At 44.0% G+C, this 26860-nt stretch overlaps 1 protein-coding gene across 1 annotated transcript in view; it reads left to right on the forward strand.

The window, feature by feature from the left end:
- The window catches only part of MYO3A (myosin IIIA), a 103838-nt gene that overhangs the window by 40435 nt on the left and 36543 nt on the right, over nucleotides 1–26860 (forward strand). Inside the window, 14 exon segments of the mRNA XM_033165957.1 lie at nucleotides 3626–3725; nucleotides 5510–5626; nucleotides 6057–6161; nucleotides 6258–6341; nucleotides 6717–6919; nucleotides 7787–7885; nucleotides 8027–8141; nucleotides 10822–10948; nucleotides 12503–12713; nucleotides 15936–16083; nucleotides 20713–20869; nucleotides 21401–21434; nucleotides 21436–21487; nucleotides 22321–22452. Coding sequence (XP_033021848.1) covers nucleotides 3626–3725; nucleotides 5510–5626; nucleotides 6057–6161; nucleotides 6258–6341; nucleotides 6717–6919; nucleotides 7787–7885; nucleotides 8027–8141; nucleotides 10822–10948; nucleotides 12503–12713; nucleotides 15936–16083; nucleotides 20713–20869; nucleotides 21401–21434; nucleotides 21436–21487; nucleotides 22321–22452 — 1684 coding nt within the window.

A 26860-nucleotide genomic window follows, 5' to 3' on the forward strand; every position in this document is an offset into this window, starting at 1 on the left:
AGCCAATAACTTCATGGCAGCCTTTCCTTCATTTTCTCCTCCCGCAGCATTCCAGTTCAGATAAAGTGGTGACTTGCCCTTCTAAAAACTTACAGGAAGTAAACATCTGAATGCGTATTTCGAGTGCAAACTGCACTGAATGAAATAGAAAGCCATCGGTGCCCAAAATGAGAGCCCAAATTGAGAGCCATTGTGGTGTAGTAGTAGTTACAGTGCTCGACCAGGACCTGGGAGACCAGGGTTTCAGAACTCAGTCATGAAGCTCGCTAGGTGACCTTGGGCCAGTCACTGCCTCGTGGCCTTAGCATACCTCACAGGGTTGCTGTAGGGATTAACGGACTCCTAGAACTTACCAGATGTTGTACATTTTGAAGGACTACATCAGAGCCATAAGGGCTAAAACCTGCCACCTCCCCCAGTATTCCGAAGACATTGGGCTCTCTGCTACTTGATATCCAATGCTACACTCTGGTATGAAGCTGCAGCACAGGCCAACCAACCCTGGAGAGATGATTCCTGTGACCTTTGATTCCTGAGTGTCAAGCTCATATCTACCTCTAAGGTAGGGTTGCCATATTTCAAAAAGTGGGAAAACCAGGACACCCTGAACGTTTCTGAGCTTTTTTTTTTTTTAAAGACAAATCCCAAAGTTGTTGAGCCAAAAAATCGCCAGAAAACCCATGATTTTTCAGAAATCCCCCCGGACATCAGTTCCACCTTTGAAATCCCGGTAACGTCTGGGGAAATGGCAGCCCTACTCTAAGATGCTTTGTGTGGTCCACTCACTTTTAAAGTGCACTTACTGTGGTTCAAGACTGGTCCGCACATGGAATCAGATTTAATTTTGATTTCACCCCCTCTCCTGTATTTGATTTGAGATCATAATAATCCATGGGATATTCCTTGATCAGATTCACATGAGTGTTCACAACCAGCGATCTTCTGACACTTTCAACGTGTTTGCAAAAGGCTACCCTGAGCTTTTACAACACCTCTTTTTTCCACTCCTCCTCCACAGTTCACCCATATAAAGCAGTCTTGCTCATCCTAACATGCTCCAGTGCATAGCAATTAGATGACTAAAGTGACACTCAAACAAGGAGGCTATTCCATCAAGCATTATCTGGCAAGATCAGCTGTCTTCTGTTGTCTCATTTACCCATTTTGTGTTTGCCAGTCCAGGAAGGATTGTAGTGATGCTTCTACTTTGATGTTTTTTGTTGTTGTTTTTGTAGCTGATCCAATTAGGTTTCACTACAAAAGATTTTTCACACACACATAAACCAGCCTGCCTGCCTACAAGCTTTTGGACAGGATTTACAGGGAGACTTTTAGAGAAAAGATCTAGAAAGCATGTTGCTTGTTGATGTGTTAAAGGAACTGGGTGTGACCGATAGATGTTGGGAAATGGATTCTGCATCATCCCACAGTGTGTCCATTTGAAAGAGATGTAGGTAGTTCTGATGGTGGGGGTTGTATCCACACCTGCCCAATGATGTGGGTGGGCTTATACCAAGATTTCAGTCGACACTGGAGTAGGAGGAGGAAGAAGACTTTGAGATTGCTATGCCTCTTGTAGGATCCCAGGGCAGTGTGCAAATGACCAAAGCAAAGCAGTATGATGCTTAACCGTAGATGTTGGTAACCTACGTCAGTTAAACTATGCCTTAGATTGCTCTGATTGTCATCATTTCACTTGTTATCCATGGTGAACACCACCCACAGTAAAGCATCATACCGTTGTTTAGTTTTTGTCGTTTGCACACTGCCCTGGGACCCGATGGGATAAATGTCAGCCTAATTACTTTACAAATGGCAACAAATTGCCAAGGATTTTGGCATTTTCCGCGCTATTTTTTGGAGCCGTCAAAGATCACTTTTATTCATTTTGACAATTGAAACTGAAAGAGCTCCAGTGGCCTCGTTTTGCTTTGATTGAAAGGCAGGGATGAAGTGGGGGTGGCGGCAGGGAGGAGAGAAACTGAGCAGAAACAATAACTGTCTTGAGTCATTCTGTTGTCGATACAGGCTTGATGAATCAGCCTGTCAGGTCTTTGGAAGTGCCTATAGAAACTGCACGTCTGTGGCAAACACAAAGAATAAAATTCCACAGATTAAGATGGGGAAACGAAAGATATTTTGTTTACAGTGCCCGTGAGCAGGATGGGGGGTGGGGGGAGAGAGAGAGGTTGGAAATCCATCCACCAACGTCAGATGGGAGAATTATTTTTATCAACTCTTTGGGGGCAAATGAAGAGAAGCAGCATCATTCACACCCCTCGAGGGATCCATGCCCTTTCACATTAGAGAAGGCAAAACACTGTGTTCTCGTATCTGTCTCTTCTGCATACGTTGCATGATGAAGCTGGTTTCTAAAGCTAGTCATAAAAGAATCGGTAAGTAAGAACTCCCTCTGAAACTATGCTACAAAGCTGAATATATGAGAAGCATCGGTTGAACGTGAAGCGGGTGGAATGAAATTGGCATTCTTAGAGGAAAGCCCAGGTAGAAGGAAAATGCAAGAGGAGGAACAGAAGATTACCCTTGCGTCTTGGCTTATTTCTACTTTCTCCCAGCTACAGCCCTTACTAAACCCTGTGGGCTGAATGTGATATATACCACATTGGCAATTATTCCAGCAACGCTTCTATGTATTGCCAGCATGGTTCCAATTTTTTTAATAATAAGAAAATCACAGTATGTAATGGTTGACACTAGGAATGGGAAATGACAAGTTGACTCAAGGTCTACATCCTTTCCTGGGGGGGGGGGGATAGAATGGGAAAGATAAGCTGTCACTTCCTGCATCTATCGTTTGTGGGCAGCTGCTTGATCAAAGTCACCCTGCTGACAAGACAGGCGTTGGAAAGGAGATGACCTTCATGTACAGCGTTGCTGAGCAAATGGATTCAGAAATTACAGATCTGTGTGAAAGCCAAACATCACTTGCCCATATTGAAATGCCTGCAGCCTCATCAGAATACTTTCCCCCTGCAAGCAGTTCCTTAGGATGTACATATAACGTACCATGACCTTTCATTTGAACAGCAGGGCGTTATCAAAAGAAGTTTTTCTTCATGCGGCTCATGTCACCTTTGAGTTTTTCTCGTGTTCTTTGTGAGAATGTGCATAAGATCTTGTTCTGGGGATCCGAGGTCAGGGCAGGGGGAAGATGTGTGTGCACATGCTGGGAATTGTGGCTCTGTGAAGGGTAAACTATAATTCCTAGGAGTCTTTCAGGGGCAGAGATGCTTTGGCTGTGCTTTAAATGTATGGTGTGCATATGCATAAGCTCCGCCCACTGTCACCATTACTGTCACCCTCCCCAAGTTATAGGGGAAGCATCTGAAGTAGAGAGTTTCCTATGGCGGAAGATCAGGGATCTGAATGGAAAAAGTCTCGACAAATACAGGAGGGCCCCTGTTTCACACCCTTCAACCTGTAAAGAGAGATGGCAATGGGGACACAGCTTAGCAACATTACCCCTGCTCCCCTCAACTCATTGGGTTGGTTCTAAACATGAGTAGAAGGTGTGAACAGGGTTATTGCTAATGTCACAACTGTTCTTCCTGCATTTTTCTTTGCATGTAGAAGCATCCTTCCATGTTTTTGTTTTCTTGAACAGATTTGAGCGTATTCATACTAAGAAAGGGAATTACAGTAGGTCTCCAGTTACCAACCAGGAAGATGTAGATGATCTCGCAACCTTGGAAGTACTAGATGAGGTAAGACATTTTTTTTAATAAGATGCATGCTGAGAACAGGCACCCACCCTGTGATAGGACAATCTGTGGTTTAAATTTCTGGATGGGGTTGTATTTCCCTCATGGGGGTCAGTGGACTACAGCAGTGTTCCTCAAACTTGGGTCCCCAGATGTTTTTGGCCTACAACTCCCATCATCCATGGCCACTGGTCCTGCTAGCTATGGATGATGGGAGTTGTAGGCCAAAAACATCTGGGGACCCAAGGTTGAGGAACACTGGACTATAGGACCAGGTGTTGTTGGGCTATAGTTCCCAATGTTCCTGACTGTTGGTCATGCTGGTTGGGGTTAATAGGATCTGGAGTAAAACAACATTTGGAGAGCCTTAAAGAATCAATCCTGCCACCTGGAAATGTTGTTAGACTCTGATTTTGATACTCACCAAGCCAGTGGTTCGTCATTATTAGTAGATTTCTAGAGTGTTTCATACTTTTGAAACAGCTTTGCCAACATTAGCCAATTAATGGCACAGGAGCTGAACTAATGGATGCAATTAATCTAAGGTGTTAGGTTCTCATCTAAACATTTATTTGCACTATGATGAGCCATATGCTAAGAAGTTGTTGTTGTTTTTTGCCAAAAGGCAAAAGTCATTAAATGTGATGGTGTGTGTAGCTAATGAGAAAAAGAAGTAGCAAAATTCTCCTCTCCTCTCTGGTCTTGTATGAATTTTGCAAGGCAGGTATAAAAACATGGATGGTGGATGATGAGAGTGAAGATAAAATCATGGGCAGCACAAGGCCAACACAAGTGCTGTATATCCACGAACTGTGGCCTGATATGTTAGGGTCTCCTACATAATGTTACCTGAAGTGGCTAAATTAGATTAGAGTCAATCTGTTACTTCTTACTTGGGGCAAATGACAAAATAAGGCAACTAAGGAAATTATGGAGATCCCCAAGTATGTTATTCTATGTGAGAGTGAGTAGACTCAGTGGAAGGAGCCATAGCTCAGTGGTAGAGTGCACGCCTTGCACACCAAAGGTTCTAGGTTCAATCCTTGGTGTCACCATTTAAATCAGGCATGTCCAAAGTCCGTTTCGGGGGCCTAATTCGGCCCGCTGGTCAGCTTAATCCAGCCCCTTTGGGGTAAAATCAACTTCAATCCTAAAAAAAGTTAACAACTTTGGTCGGCCCTTTGGTTGGCCCTCACAGCCCTTCACTTTATCAAATCTGGCCCTCTTTGAAAAAAGTTTGGACACCACTGATTTAAATAGATCTCTGGCAGCAGATTAGGAGAATCTTGGAAAGTTAATGCCGGTGAGAGTTGACGTTAGATAGAGCAATAGTCAGACACAGTTCGGATGGACCATAACTCAGTGATGGAGCACATACTTTGCATGCTTTAAAGGCCCCAGTTTCAACCCATAGCATCTCTAGGTATGGCTGAGTGAGAAGGTCACTTATCAGAAACCCTGGAGAAATGCTGACAGTCATTGCAGGCAATACTGAACTGGATGGACTCACTGTGTGACATAGTAGGAGGTCTCCTGTGGCTCTAATACATTTTTGTGCTACTAATCACTAATGCAGATGCACAGAACTGAAGATAAATGAGCACATAGTAAGGGAACACACAATTGTGCATGTTGGCAATATGGCTCAAGACACCAAAATGTTTCTGATGTCTGTGTAGTATCAAGATGCCCGAAAGTCCTGGTTCTTAATTCCTTTGAATGATTTTTTTAAAAACCAGACATCAATAGACATGTCCTTCTCTGCCCCCCCCCCCCCCAACCAACAGAATACAGTAACAGAGCAACTGCAAAAGAGCTACGCCAAGAATCAGATCTACACCTACGTGGGGGACATTCTCATTGCAGTCAATCCTTTTCGGAACTTAGACCTTTATGCTACACAGGTAGGAAAATAAAATCTTTTGATTTTGAGTGATTGCACACAAACACACACAAACACACAAACACACACACACACACACACACACGCACACCTTGGTAATGTCATTGGGCTTGACCACATGTCCCTGGAGCTTTCAAAGTCCTCCCTGGAGCTGTTTGCTTAGATCTGTCGGAGAAGTGATTGATGTCCGACACTTGAACTAAAGACAGGTCACAAGGGAATAAGGTGTGCAAAGTCTCATTTCTCACTCTGAGTTGGAAGAGAACGTTGATAGGAATATTGCCTCTGGGCATTCTGAGCTAGGCAAATGAGTATTCCAAACCAGGTTTGGCAACATCGCTACTCATAACTGGTCAGTCTCATGAGGCCAGTGACACAAGATGATAGTCTAAAACAGAGGAGTACATAGCATTTCTCTTTTAACTTTTCAGCATTCCAAACTGTACATTGGGGCCAAACGGACTGCCAACCCTCCTCACATCTTTGCTGTGGCTGATATCGCATACCAGTCCATGGTCACATTCAGCTCTGATCAGGTAGTGGTAATGGTGGGCCAGGTTTGATATACTGTACCCCTCTGGGTTGTGAAGATAGCTGGTTATAGCATGTGCTCTTTCCACTCTTGCCTTCAGTGTATTGTCATATCTGGAGAAAGTGGAGCAGGGAAGACACAAAGTGCCCATCTTCTGGTTCAGCAGTTGACCGTCCTTGGAAGGGTAAGACATATCCTAGACCTGTTTATTTATGTCTTTGCCTTCAGCCATCCTGTACCATGCCAGCTCGGCCACCAACTTGGAAATAAAGCCTTGCCACATCTTTCTTTTGCACCCTTAGGCATGATCAAATCCCCAACAGGATGAAGAGTGGTTCAAATATATATGTTCCCCTAGTTAAGGAACTAATAGGTGAACTAGCCCTTACTTTCTGCTAGTTATTGATGGTTGACATCCCCAGATAAGGAGGATTCCAACAACCCCACATAGGAAAGGAGCACTATTCTGTCACTATTCTGGAAAATTACGTTTGTGTTTTAAGGTTCTGTGCATTTTCCTTATTGTTGTTGTTGTTGTTGTTTTGGAATGTGTATCTAGGCTAATAACAGGACACTTCAAGAAAAAATTCTCCAAGTCAACAATCTGCTGGAGGCTTTTGGAAATGCAGGCACTATTATTAATGATAATTCCAGCAGATTTGGGAAATACCTAGAAATGAAATTCACTTCCAGTGGAACTGTTGTAAGTGCTCTGATTTCAGAATACCTCCTAGAAAAATCAAGAGTCATACATCAAGCTGTGTAAGTAAAAGGAAAACATAGGAGGTGCTTTTCTGGCTGTGGGAAAGTGAGAGGGGAGGCTTGGTTCAAACAAATTCTAAGGGTGGTACACAACCTACATGTCACCGGGGTGGGACTCCATCTGTCTAGCCCAGGCACCCCCAAGCTCGGACTACAATTCCCACCATCCCTGACCACTGGTCCTGTTAGCTAGGGATGATGGGAGTTGTAGTCCCAAAAATCTGGAGGCCCGAGTTTGGGGGTGCCTGGACTAGCCCAACCAGACACCTTGGATGTACCCTCTGAAATTGCATGGTGCATAACCTGAACTGTGCATTTTTTTTTAATTTTTTTTTTACATTTTATGTAGGCTAATGCCCATGTAGCTTGGGCCTGTACATCTAAGCCAGGCTTCCTCAAACTCGGCCCTCCAGATGTTTTTGGCCTACAACTCCCATGATCCCTAGCTAGCAGGACCAGTGGTCAGGGATGATGGGAATTGTAGTCTCAAAACACCTGGAGGGCCGAGTTTGAGGAAGCCTGATCTAAGCTCTGTGTTAAATGTTATGATGACCAACACATTGATTTATGTGGGTTAAGCGTTAACAGTGGACTGAGAATCATGATGTCGTATTCCCCTGAGTTAGGCTAAGCTACTTCTATGATTACTATTACCATTTATTGCATTTGTTAGCTGTTGCAATTCTACTGTAAGCTGTCTTGGGGGGGGGGGCTCGTTGCCCTGAAAGGCAGTGGGAAAATATTTCAAATAAAATAAATTGTATAATAGTAGAAGACAATTAGAAATTAGACGTTACTGATTCAATGTTGATTGTGTTTCAATAATTGCCATATTGGGGTGTGTGGTGTGTGTTTTTCCCATTTCAGAGGAGAGAAGAATTTTCATATTTTCTATTACATCTATGCTGGTTTGGCTGAGAAGAAAAAACTAGCTCATTACAAATTGCCAGAAAATAAACCTCCCAGGTATAACATTCCATTTGTACTGCATTCTTTAGGATAAATGCATAAGTGGGCTGCCTTTGCTAGAGTGAGCCTTTTGAAACGTAGAGTGAAGTTGATTCACAATTTCTCATACTCTTTTCCCTGTCCCCATCATCCCTCTAGGTATCTACAAAATGAACATCTCAGAACTGTACAAGATTTCATGAACAATAGCTTCTACAAAGCCCAGTTTGAATTAATTGAGCAGTGCTTCAAGGTGATTGGGTTTACGATGGAGGTGAGTGTCAGTGATATTTTAACTTGTGCACCTTAGAGAGCGAAGTAGGCTTTGATTGACAGTAGCACGTATGAAGGTTGCCAATAATTTCTAGAGTAGTGGGTGTCTCACTCCCAGTTCAGAGGCCTGATCCAACCCCCCCCCCACGCTAATTCCCCCCCCCCCAAGATGCCACTAATTTTGGAGGCAGTGGCAAAAAGAAGGGGAATACATTTGACACAGTGCTAGAGTGGCTGAAACCCATCGCCCTGATGGGAATGCAAATCACCTCCTCTCCAGTCATCAGATCAGCTGTTTGGTGAGCAGAGAGATAGCAATAACACCAGACCCCCCAAGTGTCCCTATTTTCCCAGGATGTCCCTAATTTAGAGAAGCCATCCCGGTTTCTGATTTGATCCTGGAATGTCCTGCTTTTCCTTAGGATGTCCCTATTTTCATTTGAGAAATGTGGGAGGGTATGTATAGGGAAGTTTTTTTAAAAAAATGTTTAATGTTTTATTACATTTTTATATATGTTGGAAGCCACCCACAGTAGCTGGGGCAACCCAGCAAGATGTGTGGGATACAAATAGTAAAATTATCAGTAGGGAACGGGACGCCTCTATTTTCATTGGACAAATGTTGGAGGGTATGTAACACCCCCTTCTCGGATGATCTGCATGGATTAGCTGAGGTGGAGGGTGTGTATGTCTAAGATTCTAGCCCTCAGATTCTAGCCAAAGAGTGGGCTGTTGGTCCATAAAAGGTTGGCCAGCCCATTCTAGAATACTTCCCCAAAGGTGGAAGCTGGTGGTGGCTTCAAGTTGTGAGTCTGCACTCCAACAAACCATAATCAGTTGACTATGGAGCATGGTTGCTTGGTAGCGAAACAAACTACAATTATTAGCTCATATTACTATGAGTTGGGGGGGGGGAATGCAGATAGGCTGTATGTCAGAGCTTCCCTTCTAATTCCTGGATCCAACATGGATTCAATTGCTGGAATACCCAAGCCAGCCTGGTAATGCCCACTAAGCATGGTTTGTTAAGGGAACAAAGAGAGTGAGTCTGTGCCAGAGGCCTCCCACCCTCAGCTGCCTGTTATTTGGAAAGACAAAACAGAGAGTTGAGTGGTGTGAGCTAGAAACTGAATGCAATAGAAGTCTGGAAAGGCAGAGAGTGCGCCAGGCCTGATTTCTGCTAGAATCCAAGGCTGTGGCTATGGGAGAAGCAAGACCCTCTTTGGGTGTTGATGCTGTGAGCCCCTCCATCGAAGGCTCAGGTTGTATATATGTGTAAATAAACCTTATATCATAAAGACACCACAGTCTCTGCTGTGCCTCATTCCCAAAAGGAAACACAAACCCTTCGTAAGCATCTGGAACTACCAGAATCTTGCACTGCTCAGAGATTGGGGTGGTGTTCAACAATATGTGCAGCTAATCCAGGGATTTGTGGTTTCTTTTGTCCCAGTGTGAGTAGGAGGAGCAACTCCTGTCCAATTTCCTTGTGCATAGTTAATGCCTTACTGTGATTTGTGAACACTGCCATGAAATTGCGTTCATTGTCAGCTTTGGTTTTTTTTTGGACCAGCTAGTACAAAAGACTGTAATTTCAACAAGCTTTTCATCAGGCAAAATTAGCCCTTGAAACACACACAAGTGGGATGAGCTGTAACGTCTTCTTTCTGGGTTTCAGTGTGCCCTGTTTCCAAACAGAAGAGGCTGGCTTGTCTAATTTGTGCTCCCTTAAGAGGGAATTTGATCTATAGCCACATACAGCAGGTTTTGCCTCTCCATTGACAGCACTCTGCTTTTCTGGGTGCACAAGATGGGGGGAAATTGCATGGGAGTGCGTGAAAAAGTGAAGCCCCCAGAAATGTCTTCTTTAGACTTCTGTTTCCTCTGGATTCTGCTATGTTTAGAAAGGCTCTGGGGCAGAACTTGATTGCAGTATGGTCAAAATAACCCCCAAAGCATTTCAGAAAACCTCTCCCTTTTTAACAGAGTGGCAGGTCCCTGTGCTGTAAACACAGAGCCTATATATTCCTTTGTTCTTTTAAAAATCAAACTGAAGGTTACATGGCAACACACACACACACACACACGATACAGGAAAAGGGCTGTTGGGAATAAAAGTAATCACGCCTTACAAGAGATCAGGAAAGGGTACAAAAGGTGTCAGCTGCAATACATGTAACATGGTGTAATGACAGAAGTCGGTGTAATCAGAAGTCAATATAATCATTTCATTCCATTTATCAGAATAATTTACAAATAGACATAGTGAGTGATTATTTCTTCAAAAGAAAAAGAATCAAAACACAAGCCCATGGGTAGTAGGTGGTTGGTTGGTTGGTTGGTTGGTTTCCTTAACCCTAAGATTTGCAGAATCAGAAAAATGTTTAGAAGAAAACCCCTAAGGGGGGAAGATCCAGAAAAACATACCCACTGAGTACTGAATAGAACTATTCTTACTCTATTAGCTATATAACCTCCATGCTATATCTTTAAAAAACAACAACATTCAAGCTGCACTGTAAAGTTAAAGCAAATTGAAGAGGGTGCAGCCACTGGTAAAACGCTGTGTTCTCTAAATGCAAGTTGGATATTAAAATGAAGAAATGGAATGCTGTGGTTGTTGCCTGGGGTGTCAATTATGAGGCTATGAATTGGAATGTTTTTGTGCATCTGTCTTTCAGGAACTAGGGAGCGTATACAGCATCCTTGCTGCCATTTTAAACGTGGGCAACATCGAATTCTCTTCCGTAGTAACCGAGTACATGATTGACAAGAGCATCATTTCCAATCCAACGCCTCTGGAGAACTGTGAGTGTTCTTTCCTTTTTATAATAATTAAATGCCGTTTGTGAACTGTCTCCATAATTATGAGCTCCAGACTTATCTGCATATTGCAGAAATCTTACCTCATTGCTTGAAAAGCTCCACACAGCCTGGGCCTAGCCTCTTAACAAACTTCACATGTTTTAAAAGCAGCTAATGGGGCTGGGATCGCCTGTTCTTTCATAGAATCATAAAATTGTAGAGTTGGAAGGGACCGTGAGGGTCATCTAGTCCAACCCCCTGCGATACATAAATGTTTTGCCCAACGTGGGGCTTGAACCCATGAGTCTGAGATTAAGAGTCTCATGCTCTACCAACTGAGCTAAGATCAGTGTCTCCCACAACAGGCCACATGAATTTTTTGAAAGCCTAGACCAGTGTTTCCCAAACTTGGGTCTCCAGCTGTTTTTGGCCTACAACTCCCATCATCCCTAGCTAAGCAGGACCAGTGGTCAGGGATTATAGGAACTGAAGTCCAAAAACAGCTGGAGACCCAAGTTTGGGAAACACTGGTCTAGAGTTTGAGTAGGGACTTTCCTCCTGTGACCCTCAACCTTGAGATTACCGGTATTTCCTGAGATGCATAGCTGTAGCACTGGGGGACTGGAGAAGATCTTTCCTGGGGCTGAGTACCTGAGCATCTGGGTGATTAGTTTTTTGCTTTGGGGGCAGCTGAGGTCCCTGGTAAGTGTGATAAGGAATGGGACCCCCCTGCCTGGTCCATAGTCCAGAGAGAAGCTACACTCAATCTTGCAGCCTCTTGCATCAGCTCCTTGCTGGGTCAGGGAGCATAGAAGCCCTGCAACCCTTTGCTGGCAGAGTCTTTAGTAGCACTGTTCCCAGTTCTGTCATGTGCTTTCTGGGGTGATTAGTTGTGGTTGATTTGTTGGTGTGCTGCTATTGTTTGCATAATGTGTTTGGGAAGCATTTGGGGAAGGAGGGACATGGGTTAGGCCACCCAAGTTTCAGTGATCATGGATAAAGGGAGATATAGCCATTGGGAAGTGATATCATGAGGACAAGGCTATAAAACTGGCAGGGACCCTCTAGCCTTTATCAGCCCAGATCGCATGAAGCCAAAAGAACTCAATAGCCCTTACAGAAAAATGCAAAGAATGAAATGCACAGGTGAAATCCAAGCCCTGCCTTGCAGCTATTTAAAGCCTCATGCAGCCAAATGCAGTTGCATCGTGAAAATTACAAATACGCAGTTGCAAAACGCATAGACTCTTTATGTATATTTATAAGGAACACACGGCTACCTCTTTGCTGGTGTATTTCCCCCTCTGTTTTGATCTTCTTGCAGAGTAAGGAGCTGCAATATTCATACTTTGCACAACATCAAAGTCCATTTCCTTCTCAGCTACTTCCCACTGTACAGTTGATGGGCAGAAGGCGACCCAGTGTGCTTAATGAAATGCATGTGGTATCCAGTCTGTGGTCCAGGGGTCCCCCTCACCTGTTGTAGGGAGCTTTTACATATAAAATTAAGAAATGTTTGATACATTATGGATGTGACACCATTCCTCCGTTTTCCAGCCGCATCTTTGCTGTGTATACAGGCAGATGAATTGCAAGAAGCTCTAACCTCTCATTGTGTGGTGGCCCGAGGGGAAACTATTATACGGCCCAACACGATGGAAAAAGCTTTCGATGTAAGAGACGCCACAGCCAAAGCCTTGTACGGGCGTCTCTTTAGTTGGATAGTCAACCGCATCAATGCGCTGCTCAAGCCAGGTACATTTTTAAGGTAAGGGGTTTCTTCTCTCTCTCTCGTAAGAAACAGAACCTTGTTTCAATGTGAAAAGCATATTATCTGGAATGTCCCAAGACCACAGTCATCCAGACCAGAAATTTCAAATGGAATACAATACCAATTTCACTAGCTATTCCCAAACTCAACTTTAAGATATTCTATTCTAAGCCCTTGCAAACGAAGCAAGAACAAGACAAGAGTGAACAGTTTGTTTGTAGTTGTGCTTCTCAGGAGCACAAACATGTCTCTTTTAGCCACATCCCTTGCCTCATGTCTCCCTTAAGTTTAAATTCACAGTTTGGGCTCACTCCACCACTCCATGCATATAGAAGCCTAACCTCTTCCTTTCTGCATTCCAGTATGCAAACATAAGGTCTGATTTACGCATTGCAAGGAGCCTGTGATATGCACTGGCATGGCTTCTGTGTGTTGTAGCTTATGCCTGCAGCAGGGAGAAAAGAAGAGCTCATCATGTGGATTGGCTGTCAGCTGGTGTTTCTGGCAGCTGCTGCCAAAGGTGTAAAAACTGACACCACATGAAAGCAGTTTCAAGCTGCCTTTGTGTTCCATTCATGACAAACCGGCCGTGAGAATTCACTACAGGTTGCTGTCTTAGGTTCAGGCATTTGCCTGGGTAGCGATAATGTTCATGAACTGCAGAAGCAGGTGTGCTCCTTCCTCTCCACCTTGCAGAAAATGGACCAAACCGCTGTAATGTAACAGCAGACCCTGGATTAGTTTTCACCCTCCAAACCATAGTTACACCCATGGTTTTATCATGAGTTAAATTCTGGTTTGAAGGGCAAGCACAAACAATAGTTCACTGTTGTGTGTGTAATGGTAAACTGTGGTTTGCAGAAACAGGCAGGAACTAATGGAATCTGAGAACATGAGGAAAAAGAAGGAGAAGGAAGAGGGAATGTGTGTGCTGATGTTCCTCCAAACCATGTTGTGCAGCGTAAAAAGCATTACGTCTGAACCAACCCAATATTGCATGTTACGTGGGTGCTCCATTGCAGATATGCAATCATGTAAACACCAGATTGTGTGATACTTCCCCCTTAAAAGAAAATAGGTGATACCTTATGAATTTGACAGCTGCATGATGCGCTGATGTCATAGGTGACATCTGGTGGATGGGGAAGGGTATGTAGCTATTATCTACTGAACAAGGACAGTTGCTTTCCAACTGTGTGAAAGTTGGCATCTTTACCAAGTACACTAATTTAGTATTTCTTCCCCACCTCCTATACTTTCATATAATCAATGTGGCCTTAAACTATAGGCTGGCAAAGAAAAAGGATAGTTTTTAAAGTATTCCAATATAGAATAGCCATGCTGGTTCAATTCAGAAAATTGTGTGAACTGTAGCTTCCTCTTGTTTGCAAGAGCGTCCGAGAACATTTTTACAAAATAAAATAAAATAAAAATTCCCTGCCCTCAATGGACTTGAACGTGTTGAGTCACTTTGACAAGTAGCCTGGTGTACAAATTGCTGTGTCCTAGTTTACACTAATTCTATAAGTTTGTCAGGTTATGTTCTGTTGTGACCTGGTCGCATTTTGTGTGATTCACAAGGCCTGTATAATCCATTTGTATCCACTCAAAAGTAAACTCATATTGATTTGACCATGTTAAAAAATTGTAGTGTGACTCAGCTGTGGCTCTAAATTTAGAAGTACAGTAGTAGCTGCTGGCTCAGGTTTTACCACTTTATGGAGCATCTTACTACTCTTAGCCAGGGCCGTCTTAGAGGGATCGGACCGCCGTGGTGCACCGATCCCTCGGCGCCCCTGGCCTGCTGCCTCTCCGCCCGCCCTCCCTCCCGCGCTGGCCGCCCCTTGGGAGGGAGGGTGGGTGAGCAGGGAATGAGGGCTTGGCCATTGGAGCGGGCGCTCGCGCGCCGGCGGGCAAGGGATGAGGGGCGGGCGGGCGGGCACTCGCGCACGGCGGGCGGGCGGGCTGCAAGCTGGCCGCCCTTGCCTCCCGGAGCCCCAGCTGGAGTGCTGGAAGGGCGCGCAAAGCCCCGCGCCGCTCCAGCTGGGGCTCCGGGAGGCGAGGGCGGCCGGCTTGCAGCCCGCCTGCCCGCCCATGGGGGTGGGGGCGGGTTGGGGAGGGGGAGCATGGTATGCCGGCGGGCTTGTGGGGGTGCCCCTGGGGGGCCCGGTGCCCTGGTACACCACGCCACCAGCCCTATGGATGAGACGCCCTGCTCTCACAGTAATGTTTGGAATATAAAGTTCATACCTTTTACCATTTTTATTTCTTGAATGTGACATGCAACCCATTGCCTTCATTTCTGTTTAGAACTTTTTGACATAAGAGTGTTAAACTAACTTGGGTTTCGTACTAACCTTTGCATGCTAGGAAAGGCTGGTAGCTCAGCAGCATATGTAAAAACGTACCCTCTTTTTCTTTACACTTCCAACATTTTTAGAGCCTGTTTTATACATTTTGCCATTGTTACAGGTGTAATATACCATCTATACATCATCTTCCTATAATTATCAATTAACAATATGCAATCAGTAAATTTTAAATTAGATTTCCATAATTTTCCCCAATCTTCCATTTGTATATTGTGTCCCAGGTCTTGTTGCCACTTTATCATCACACTTTTGACTTCCTCGTCTTTAGTTTCCCACTCTAATAGTAACTTACATGCTTTCCTTGGGAGTTTTGTATTATCTTCAATGATTTCACTTTGGAATCTAGATAAAGTATAGCTGAATCCTTTCTTTTTATCTTCTTTAAATACCTCGTTTAATTGTCAGTGTTGCAGCCAATCTCTTACATATATTTTAAGCAAGGGGCTTTTGTCCTGATTCAGCCGGGATACATTGCTATAGAGCAAGATGCCTTTGGAAATTCAGATTTGCAATGCAAATTTACCCACGGGATATGCAAATACTTGTGCCTTCTATGAAAACTCTTTGCCCAGGAGCAAGGACTGGCTGATCTTGTGGCCACTCTTACATTCAGAAATAAAGGGCTTCTGGTTAGACATTCGGTCTCCGACTGACTCTCCTTGGGACACAGCACATTAGACTCTGTCAGCATCTCAAACTGGAGGAGACCCTGCCCGGTTGCTGACTCCCAACCATGTTAAACCAGACATGGAATAGTTATGTTTTTGAAGTAGCTGCAAGGTTGAAGCTGATTTAAAATAACCAAATGCCACTGGAGAATCTAATGTACAAATTCTGTAAATTTCAGCGGAAATGACGAAGGGCTGAACATTGGGATTCTTGACATCTTTGGTTTTGAAAACTTCAAAAAGAATTCATTTGAACAGCTCTGCATCAACATTGCCAATGAGCAGATCCAGTTCTACTTCAACCAACATGTCTTTGCATGGGAGCAGGTGGGTGCTATAATTTGTGTGTCTGTGTTGTGTTTGTTTATTTTAAGTGTTTTATGCTGCTTTAAAAAAAAACCCAGCTCAAAGTATCGTACAAAACCAAAAGAGTGGCTCAGTTTTTAAAATCGCATAAAGACCACACTGAAATGAAAATGACAGCATCAAATTGCCTATTGAATTATTGGGCCACTCAAAAAACCAAGAGAAAAAAGATGCATCCGCTAAAGGCAAACACACAGGTAGGACTCCCAGTCAGCTTATGTTTTAGTCAGAGTTCACCCATCGAAATCAGTGGACATGACTACGTTAGGTCTATTAACTTCACTAGGTCTAACTTCGAGTAAAACTAGTTGAATGTCACCTCAAGTGTTCGAATCAACACCTTTTGCACACTGACAGGGAGAGCGCCTCTCAGCTAATGCACCCCTCAGCCCCATGCTTAACGAGCATACTAATCTATTTGCATAGGACCCCTTCTCACACATTCTGAATGTATGGCAAGCCCAAGGAATATGGTGGAGGCTAGGCATGCCAACTCCTAGAGGCGGAGGTGTCTTCGGCCCCCTTCATATTGGCTGGCAGAGGGGCCGGGCCCCCTCAATGTTGAAGTGGCGGAGGAGGCTGAGTGCAGAGCCAGGCGAGGCACAATTCAGTGGCTGGCTCCTCCTGAGCGCAAGAGAGGAAGCCGCACTGCACTCGGCCTCCTCCCGACAATGCAACAGCACGCGTGCAACACATGCCAGGCCCCCCAATCTTAGGTGCAAGACGGCGCCTCTGGTGGAAGCAGGGCTGACAAGTGTGACCAAGCAGTCCTTTTCAGTCTCTTTACCTCCCTTGCTTAGGAGGTGTTCAAGGACATAACAAGAACCAAAGGCATCTCTTTTACCCAGCATCCTCTTCTCGCTGTGGCCAACCAGATGCTCATGGGAAGCCCCTGAGCAGAAACCAAGGGCAGCCCCACTCTCTCCACCTGTGATTCCCAACAGCTGGTATTCACAGTCATGCGACCTCCAGCAATAGAAGCATGAGGAAGCCATTGTGGCTCGTAACTATGGATAGATTTACCATAACCAAATTTGTCTAATCCCCTTTAAAAGCCACCCAAGTTAGTGCCCACCGCTACTTCTGAGAGTGAATTTCATAATTTAACTATTTGGTGCATGTACTTTCTGTTGTCTATCCCGCTAATTTTTAAGGATAAGTTCATTCTATATGTAAAAAAAGAAGAAGAAAGCATTTAACACAAAGGCTAAAAGGTTGTGGGTGGGCGTGCTGAAAGTGAGCTTGGTAATTTTGAACCCATGCCCAATTTTATCTGGGAAAAGTTACCTACAACTTCTGTTGCAGAGGCAACGAACAACCGAAGACTGTAAAATGCTTTGTTTATAATACATTCTATGCAGAACTGTATGATTGCTTTCTGCAATTTAAATGTCCGTCTAAAACTACATTAGGCTTCCCATTTACAGTATCCAGGCAACAGAACACAGTGATAATAGGTTTGATGCAAATGCTATGTTGTTTTCATGAGGAATAAGGTGTACTGTGTAATTTATGGTTCAGCAGCAGATTTTTTTTTTAAAGTGAATATCATACAGAGCAGCTCTTTAATAACCTGGAACTTTTATAATCATTTGCCAACAAGCATATTAACCATGAATATTCTGTGGGGGAGGGAATTGACGATTTGCTTTTATTTCAGTTTTGAAATTTACTACAATTCAAAAGGTGGGGTGTTAGTCTGACTGTGCAGTTTAATCTGATTTTTTTAAGATGGATGCCAAATGAGAGAGTGCAATTACCAAAATGCTAATGAACTTGAAGGGTCAGTGAACAGACTTCAGGAGCTTATTAAAAGGGTGAAAAATGAATATTTAACAGTTTAAAATGGCAGTGGGGTATTTGTTTAGGAAAAGATTCCCCAGTCAAGGAAAAGAGCAAATGTTACAGAAACTGCTGACTATAAGCCTCGATCCAGTAAACTCCTTTTTTTTATTACCGGTATGCTGCCCCCAGACTGTCAGTAATTTGTGGGAGGGATTCAAGAGCATACTGGGGCAAGCTGGGGTTTTGCCATTTAAGTGGATTAAAGCACTCTGTTGCCACAGCACAACAAATCTGCTTTTGCAAAGAAATTGACTTTTTGTGGTTTGGAAAATGGCGGTTGAATGCACTGGAACCTGTAGGGTGAACAAATGAGAACATCATCAAGCAAATCAGGATGGATGCTTGTCATGGAACAGTTGCTATATGGCAAGCATCTCAGTTGTTGAGCTCTGGTCCTGCTTACATTCTTCCCACAAGCTTCGTGCAAGCAAACCAGGATGAATGCTGTAAAAGGGTCATCTGGAAGAACCTCAAGTATAAAAGGGACCCCTGACCATTAGGTCCAGTTGTGTCCAACTCTGGGGTTGCGGTGCTCATCTCGCGTTACTGGCCAAGGGAGCCGGCGTACAGCTTCTGGGTCATGTGGCCAGTATGACTAAGCTGCTTCTGGTGAACCAGAGCAGCGCACAGAAATGCCGTTTACCTTCCCGCCAGAGCGGTACCTATTTATCTACTTGCACTTTGACGTGCTTTCGAACTGCTAGGTGGGCAGGAGCTGGGACCAAGCAATGGGAGCTCACCCCGTCGCGGGGATTCAAACCACTGACCTTCTGATCAGCAATCCCTAGGCTCTGTGGTTTAACCCACAGCGCCACCCGCGTCCCATCCCCAAGTATAGATAGCTCCAAACTCTTAATAGGAGCTCTTAGGAGCCTGAATCGGGAGACTTGGAGAGCATGGGGGGTTTGTGGAGGAAGAAGATGAAGGAAAGGACCTCTTTACTGCCTGCCTGAAAATTTCCTCCACTGTGCTGTAGATTCAGAGCTTGCTCTCTGCTCTGAACCAAAGTGCAGCTTAATTGCCATATAGAGAGTACCTTTTCTACTCCCCAGAAGTCTCCCTTTAAACTGGAAGAAGGAGAGATGTTCTTCCTCTCCATCTCCCTCTCCTTCTCCCCTCCCCCACTTCATAGCCTGCATCCTGCCATTTCAAGGGTGGCTTGGTAAAAACAAGCCTGGTGTCTCTTCCCAGTTTCATACCACAAGAATAAGTGAGGAAAAAACAGTTCTCACCCAGAAGAGTGGGCTTTTACAGTGCCAAGTAAGGTAATAAATAGGCTTGTCCCTTCGGAATATGCTATAATCTAAAATAACTCCTCTAACTGCACTTTGAATAAGTGGTTTCCAGATGGCTACTTTGCTGCTTAATGTGTCCTTTGCTTTAGAGGCAGAATATACCTGTATATAAATTTGTAAAATGCACTTAACCCATGTAACACATATCATCATAACCAATAGAAGGGGACTATTAACCTGAATGGCCCGGATACAAGCTATTTGCTGTAGCTGCTTTTGCACTGGTCAATTAATGTAACAGCTCCTATGTGTATAATGCTAACTGGACAAATCATAGTGGCTATGACAACCTATCACATATTTGCATTTATATATATATAAAGAGGTGGACATACCACCCATAGCTCAGTTGGAATAGCAGGAGACTCTTAATCTGAGTCATAGGTTCAAGCCCCACGCTGGGCAAAAGATTCCTGCATTGCAGAGGGTTGGACTAGATGACCCTAGCAGTCCCTTTCAACTCTGTTGTTGTTGTTCAGTCGTTCAGTTGTGTCCGACTCTTCGTGACCCATGGACCAGAGCACGCCAGGCACCCCTATCCTCCACTGCCTCCCGCAGTTTGGCCAACTCTACAGTTTCATTATATTTTAACTCTACAACTTTCAACTCTACAGTTCTATAATTCTAATTAACCGCCCACCCTTCAGCAAAGTTTCCAAAGAGGTTTCCCAAAAAAAAAGCCAACAAGATAGAATATATTGCTAAAATATAATGAAAATTGGCATTTGTCCTGCTAATTGGAGCAAAAACGCCAATTTCAGCTCATTGAGAAAACACTGGGGAAGCACCATCCACCACAAATCACATAAACCAGCTCCCACTCAATGTACTCCTCTACAGCTTTACTTTAAGAGGCAGGTATTAACCGTACCCACACCTTTAGCGCTCACTGATGTTGCTTTTGGTAATCTTGATGGAGAAGCCAGAGACTTAATGAAGATGGGAGGTCATTGCGTGGTGGCTATTTCCTGTCAGTATGTCACATCAGTGGGGAGACTGTGCTTTCGTCATACAAAAGCTGAATAAATAGTGGTTTAATCTCCCCCACACAACACACCTGCATTTTCAACCCTGTCAACCCTGCTACTTTTCACAAGAATTCACTATTTTAGGGGGGGGGGAATTATCAGCACAACACAGAAGTGTTTATTCTGATGCATGTGAGGATGTTTTAGCCACCTTATACTCAGAATCATGTCTGTAGGTTTAAAAATACTTAGTGTGAAGGTTTGGGGTCATAAAAAATGCCTTTGACAGGAAACAGAGGCTTTAGTTTTCTCCAAACCGGAGCAGGGGATGAAAGATTTGCTGCAGAACAGATTTATTTCGGGGGGGGGGGGCGGGGGTGTTGACAGCTAGCCTAAAAGCACCGACTCCCTTCTATGTTCTTCATTTACATGAAGCACTTTACAGTGTCGCTCAGCAAAGCACATTTTGTCCTCTGTTGCAGAATGAATACCTGTACGAAGGCGTTGATGCACGAGTTATTGAGTATGAAGACAACAGGCCCCTGTTAGATATGTTCCTGCAAAAACCAATGGGATTATTGTCCTTGCTTGATGAGGAAAGCCGGTTTCCTCGCGCCACTGATCGACACTTGTGGGTAAGCTGTTTGCAGCTTGTACTTAAAGGTGCACTGGTATTAACAGTCCAAGTTAAAGAGCATTGCCTTGTGTTTTCATATTCCGTTATCAAAGGGTTCCAGGTTCAATCCCGTGTATCTCCAACTAGGGGCGGGGAAAACTTCAGTCTCAACCTCTGGACAACCACTGCCAATCAGAGTAGACCAAAGGGTGCCAGTGGCATTTCTGTGTCTTGTGCCTTTGGGAAGAGCGAGCATAGGAAGCTGCCTTTTACTGAAAGACACCTTCAGACTAACTAGTTCAGTGTTGTCTACAACAGGGGTGAGTTACATGCAGTGGTGCAGACAGGTAATTTAGACCCTGCAGTTAATGGTCTTATGCCCGCCACCACTAGTGGGCCATTTGTATTACACCAATTGAGAAGAAACCACCAAAACGGTATTAGACGTTTTTATGGAAGCATCTGCACATGCTTACTCATTTGCAGATAACAACTATGGGCATAAGTGCATTTATGTTATTCCTTAGAAGAAAACCTGTGTGTTTCCCTTACAGAAAAATTTGAAGACAACCTGAAATCAAAATATTTCTGAGACCAAAAGAATAGACTTGACGTTTGGGATTTACCATTATGCAGGGAAGGTATATTATTTGTTTGGTTTAAAAAATAATTTTAGGCTACCTTTCTCAAGACAGAATTCTCCAAAGCAGATTATAGAACACTATCAAATTGCATAATTCAATAATATCGTGATACCTGTTTTACTTTGTGGCACATGAGGACATGAGACTTCAGATAATTAAAAATAATTGGTTCAGAATCAGCATTTATATTCTTCCCACTAAATGGCAAAATTTTGCTGGGAGAGAAATCCTCCAGTATCACAGCCCAAAAACAAACAGTCATGGCATCCTTTTTGCTGTTTAAGGCATGCATAAGCAAGGCAATTGTAAAAACAAAGGAATGGAATACAAATTTGGAAACTACCTGAAGCAGTGCCTCACTCACTAACAGACCCATTGTAGGCATGTTAGGTTTTTTTTGGATCAGAAGTATGCTGATGATCACTTGGGTGGGTGATGTTGCAAATGAATCAGCTTCTGATTACCGCCTGAGGCCCAGTCATATGTCACCAGTAGCCCAAGCATGGGGTGAGGCAGGCCGGTGCGAATGTCAGGGGCACATGAGCACATTGGCAGGAGGTGTTGGGTGGGTGGTAGAGGTCCAGTTTGGACCTTGCCGCCACCCCTGCTCACAGCCCCATAGCAGGTAAGCAGCAAGGATGTGTGTCAGGAGAACAGCTCAGCATCTCCACACTGTCACCACTGCTGTAGATTGTTACCACTTTGTAGCTTTTTAATGAATGGTTTGATATTGGAACCAGTAGGCCTAATGCACGGAAGTATTGGTCAACGTAAGGAAATTTGCTGCATAACTTTTGCCGTCCTGGTTTTTATTTTTTTTATTTTTAAAGGTTCTATATAACGCAAGTGGATTCTTGAACAAAAACCGGGACACCTTACCAGCTGACATTGTACTGCTCTTGCGATCCTCGGAAACTATTTGGACTCGGCAGCTGGTAATCCCACCCTCTTACAAAAAACAGGTAATGTGTCTTACAGTACTAATGCTACCATTTGACCAGGTCCAGGTTAGGTGCTGCCTGCTTTTGAGCTCACAACTGGGCTAGCATCTTCCACCTTACTATGGAGGGAAGCAGGCATTTGCCACATACTGAGCACCACAGGAAAGGAGCAGCAGAATGAAGACTACGCAGCGGATGTGTTGCCCTCATCCAGGAAACGTTCCCTACAAGCCGTCCTTCCTCATGTCCTACCTTCTGGGAACTCTTTCCACATAGTTCAGTCTGTTGCAGAACCCTGTGCCTCAGCTGTTGCACTTCTGTGGGTTTCAAAGACTAGGAACCAAGAAAGCTACCTTACACTGAGTCAGATCATTGGTCCATATAGCTTGCTATTGTCTACACTGACTGGCAGCCACTCTCCAGGGTTTATAGCAAGTGTCTCTGGCTACCTACTTGGAGGTGTCAAGAGTTCAACCTTTGACTTCTTGTGTGCAAAGCAGCTGAGCTGAAAAGTCATGGGGGAACAATTTATTTGCTTGTTGTTGTTGTTCAGTCGTGTCCGACTCTTCGTGACCCCATGGACCAGACCACGCCAGGCACGCCTATCCTTCACTGCCTCCCGCAGTTTGGCCAGACTCATGTTAGTAGCTTCGAGAATACTGTCCCAACCATCTCATCCTCTCATCCTTTGTCGTCCCCTTCTCCTTGTGCCCTCCATCTTTCCCAACATCAGGGTCTTTTCCAGGGAGTCTTCTCTTCTCATGAGGTGGCCAAAGTACTGGAGCCTCAACTTCAGGATCTGTCCTTCTAGTGAGCACTCAGGGCCGATTTCCTTGAGAATGGATAGGTTTGATCTTCTTGCAGTCCATGGACTCTCAAGAGTCTCCTCCAGCACCATAAGTTCAAAAGCATCAATTCTTCGGCGATCAGCCTTCTTGATGGTCCAGCTCTCACTTCCGTACATTACTACTGGGAAAACCATAGCTTTAACTATACGGACCTTTGTTGGCAAAGGTGATGTCTTTGCTTTTTAAGATGCTGTCTAGGTTTGTCATTGCTTTTCTCCAAGAAGCAGGCGTCTTCTAATTTCGTGACTGCTGTCACACATCTGCAGTGATCATGGAACCCAAGAAAGTGAAATCTCTCACTGCCTCCATTTCTTCCCCTTCTATTTGCCAGGAGGTGATGGGACCAGTGGCCATGATCTTAGTTTTTGATGTTGAGCTTCAGACCATATTTTGCGCTTTCCTCTTTCACCCTCATTAAAAGGTTCTTCAATTCCTCCTCACTTTCTGCCATCAAGGTTGTATCATCAGCATATCTGAGGTTGTTGATATTTTTTCCGGCAATCTTAATTCCGGTTTGGGATTCATCCAGCCCAGCCTTTCGCATGATGAATTCTGCATATAAGTTAAATAAGCAGGGAGACAATATACAGCCTTGTCGTACTCCTTTCCCCATTTTGAACCAATCAGTTATTCCATATCCAGTTCTAACTGTAGCTTCTTGTCCCCACATACAGATTTCTCAGGAGACGGATGAGGTGATCAGGGCACTCCCATTTCTTTAAGAACTTTCCATAGTTTGCTGTGGTCGACACAGTCAAATGCTTTTGCGTAGTCAATGAAGCAGAAGTAGATGTTTTTCTGGAACTCTCTAGCTTTCTCCATAATCCAGCGCATGTTTGCAATTTGGTCTCTGGTTCCTCTGCCCCTCGAAATCCAGCTTGCACTTCTGGGAGTTCTCGGTCCACATAGTGCTTAAGCCTGCCTTGTAGAATTTTAAGCATAACCTTGCTAGCGTGTGAAATGAGTGCAATTGTGCGGTAGTTAGAGCATTCTTTGGCACTGCCCTTCTTTAGGATTGGGATGTAAACTGATCTTCTCCAATCCTCTGGCCACTGCTGAGTTTTCCAAACTTGTTGGCATATTGAGTGTAGCACCTTAACAGCATCATCTTTTAGGATTTTAAATAGTTCAGCTGGAATATCATCACTTCCACTGGCCTTATTGTTAGCAAGGCTTTCTAAGGCCCATTTGACTTCACTCTCCAGGATGTCTGGCTCAAGGTCAGCAACCACACTACCTGGGGTGTATGAGACCTCTATATCTTTCTGGTATAGTTCCTCTGTGTATTCTTGCCACCTCTTCTTGATGTCTTCTGCTTCTGTTAGGTCCTTTCCACTTTTGTCCTTAATTGTGGTAATCTTTGTACGAAATGTTCCTTTCATATCTCCAATTTTCTTGAACAGATCTCTTTATTTGCTTAACTTCCAGTAAAAAAAATGTAAGGTGCAACTCTGTGTCCCTACTCTTGCGTAGCAGTATGTTGCAGGGGAAATTGCTTGTAGTATAATGAAGGAAGGACTCGAAAGAAAAGATATGAACTCTTCATTTGACATTCTTTATTTTGTTAATATATTTTTTTCCATTTTACAATATTCAACAATGAATATAAATCTTGAATATAAATGAATATAAATCTTGTCCATGGAGTTTTCTTGGCAGGGATACTGGAGTGGCTTGCCAGTTCTTTCTCCAGGTGGATCACATTTAGTCTAAACTCTCTGCTATGACCTGTCCATCTTGGGTGGCCCTGCATGGCATAGCTCATAGCTTCCCTGAGTTATTCAAGCCCCTTCGCCACGACAAGGCAGTGATCCATGAAGGAGAATATACCGTGTTTCTCCTAAAATAAGACATGGCCATAAAATAAGCCATAGCAGGATTTCTATGCATTGCGAAATATAAGCCGTTCCCCGAAAATAAGCCATAGTGATGCGGCACCTCCCATTAAAACAGCCTGGAGAGGCGTGGCTATGCAGCATACTGATGCGATGCGGTTAAAATAAGACATCCCCTGAAAATAGCCATACTGTGTTTTGTTGAGGGGAAAAAAATATAAGACGGTGTCTTATTTTAGGAGAAACACGGTAAATCTACACAAATCACATAATATTTTCTGTGACTTCTCTCCCTTCCCTTCTGCAGTTTATTTTTCTGTCATTTTCTTACTGCGTATCCAAATTTATCCTTTTTACAAATTTATCCTTTATAATTCCTATAAATTTCTTGCTGCTCTTGTTATATCAATCCTGCTAACGTTTTTAATTGTTTCCAATTTGTTTTCATGTATTCAACCCCCCCCCATTCTGTTGCAAAAGTCTATTGTCTTGATCTCTTAATCTTCCAGTAAGTTTCGCCATCTCTGCGAATTCCATCAGTTTTAATTGCCAATGGTCTCTTTTGGGGGCCAAATCCTCTTTCTAGTTTTGGGCATATATCATTTGCGCAGCCGTGGTTGCATACATAAATAGTTTATTCTGGTCTTCTGGTCTTTCGGCACATCTTCTCCAGTATACCTAGAGAAAAAGCTTGTAGCTTTTTTAACAAAGGTTATTTTTCAAAATTATTTTCAATTCATTATGGATCATTTCCCAGAAGACTTTTGCAATCTTACAGGACCATATGTGGTACCACATATGAAAAAAGATACCTTCTTTCTCTTTACATTTGACATTCTCTCAGGCTTCAGTGGCACCCTCTGCCCCCCAAGGATGCATAGTGCTTGGTTCATGATTATTATCCACCACCACATATATAAGTGTCAGGGACGTGTATTAAGTAGTAGCCTAGGGTGAGAACTTCAATACATAACAACGTGGGTGGCGCTGTGGGTTAAAACACAGAGCCTAGGGCTTGCTGATCAGAAGGTCGGCGGTTCGAATCCCCGCGCAGGGTGAGCTCCTGTTGTTCGGTCCCAGCTCCTGCCCACCTAGCAGTTTGAAAGCACGTCAAAGTGCAAGTAGATAAATAGGTACCGCTCTGGCAGGAAGGTAAACGGCATTTCCATGCGCTGCTCTGGTTCCGCCAGAAGTGGCTTAGTCATGCTGGCCACATGACCCAGAAGCTGTACGCTGGCTCCCTCAAGCCAATAAGTGAGATGAGCGCCGCAACCACAGAGTCGTCCGCGACTGGACCTAATTGTCAGGGGTCCCTGTACCTTTCTCCATATATAAGTAAACCAGCAGTGACCACTCACCAGTCATGACGTGGGCGGCTTTTGTGACCCAGCGCTGGCTTCCCTGACCCAGGGGGTCACGCCGTGCCATGCTCTGACCCCTGGCTGTCCCTGTAGGCTGTGCATCATCCAGGTGACCTGCACCACCAGCCAATTGGCTGCGGCTCCGGAGCCAGAGCTGAGACCAGAAAAGGAGGTTGCTGGCAATGCTGGTCAGCCATTCTGGTCATATTTGTCACTGCTCACATCAAATATGGCATGAGAATATGAAAAATGCAAATTATGCTTATGCACTATTCATCAATTATTTCAGCAGCCGCACATAATTAGTTTTCCCACAAGTGTATATATATTTTTCCCCAAGTACGCAACTGCAACATTAAGTTAGTAGTTAAATTCGGGCATAATT

Source organism: Lacerta agilis, chromosome 12, assembly GCF_009819535.1.
Source record: "Lacerta agilis isolate rLacAgi1 chromosome 12, rLacAgi1.pri, whole genome shotgun sequence".
Classification (NCBI taxonomy): Eukaryota; Metazoa; Chordata; class Lepidosauria; order Squamata; family Lacertidae; genus Lacerta; species Lacerta agilis.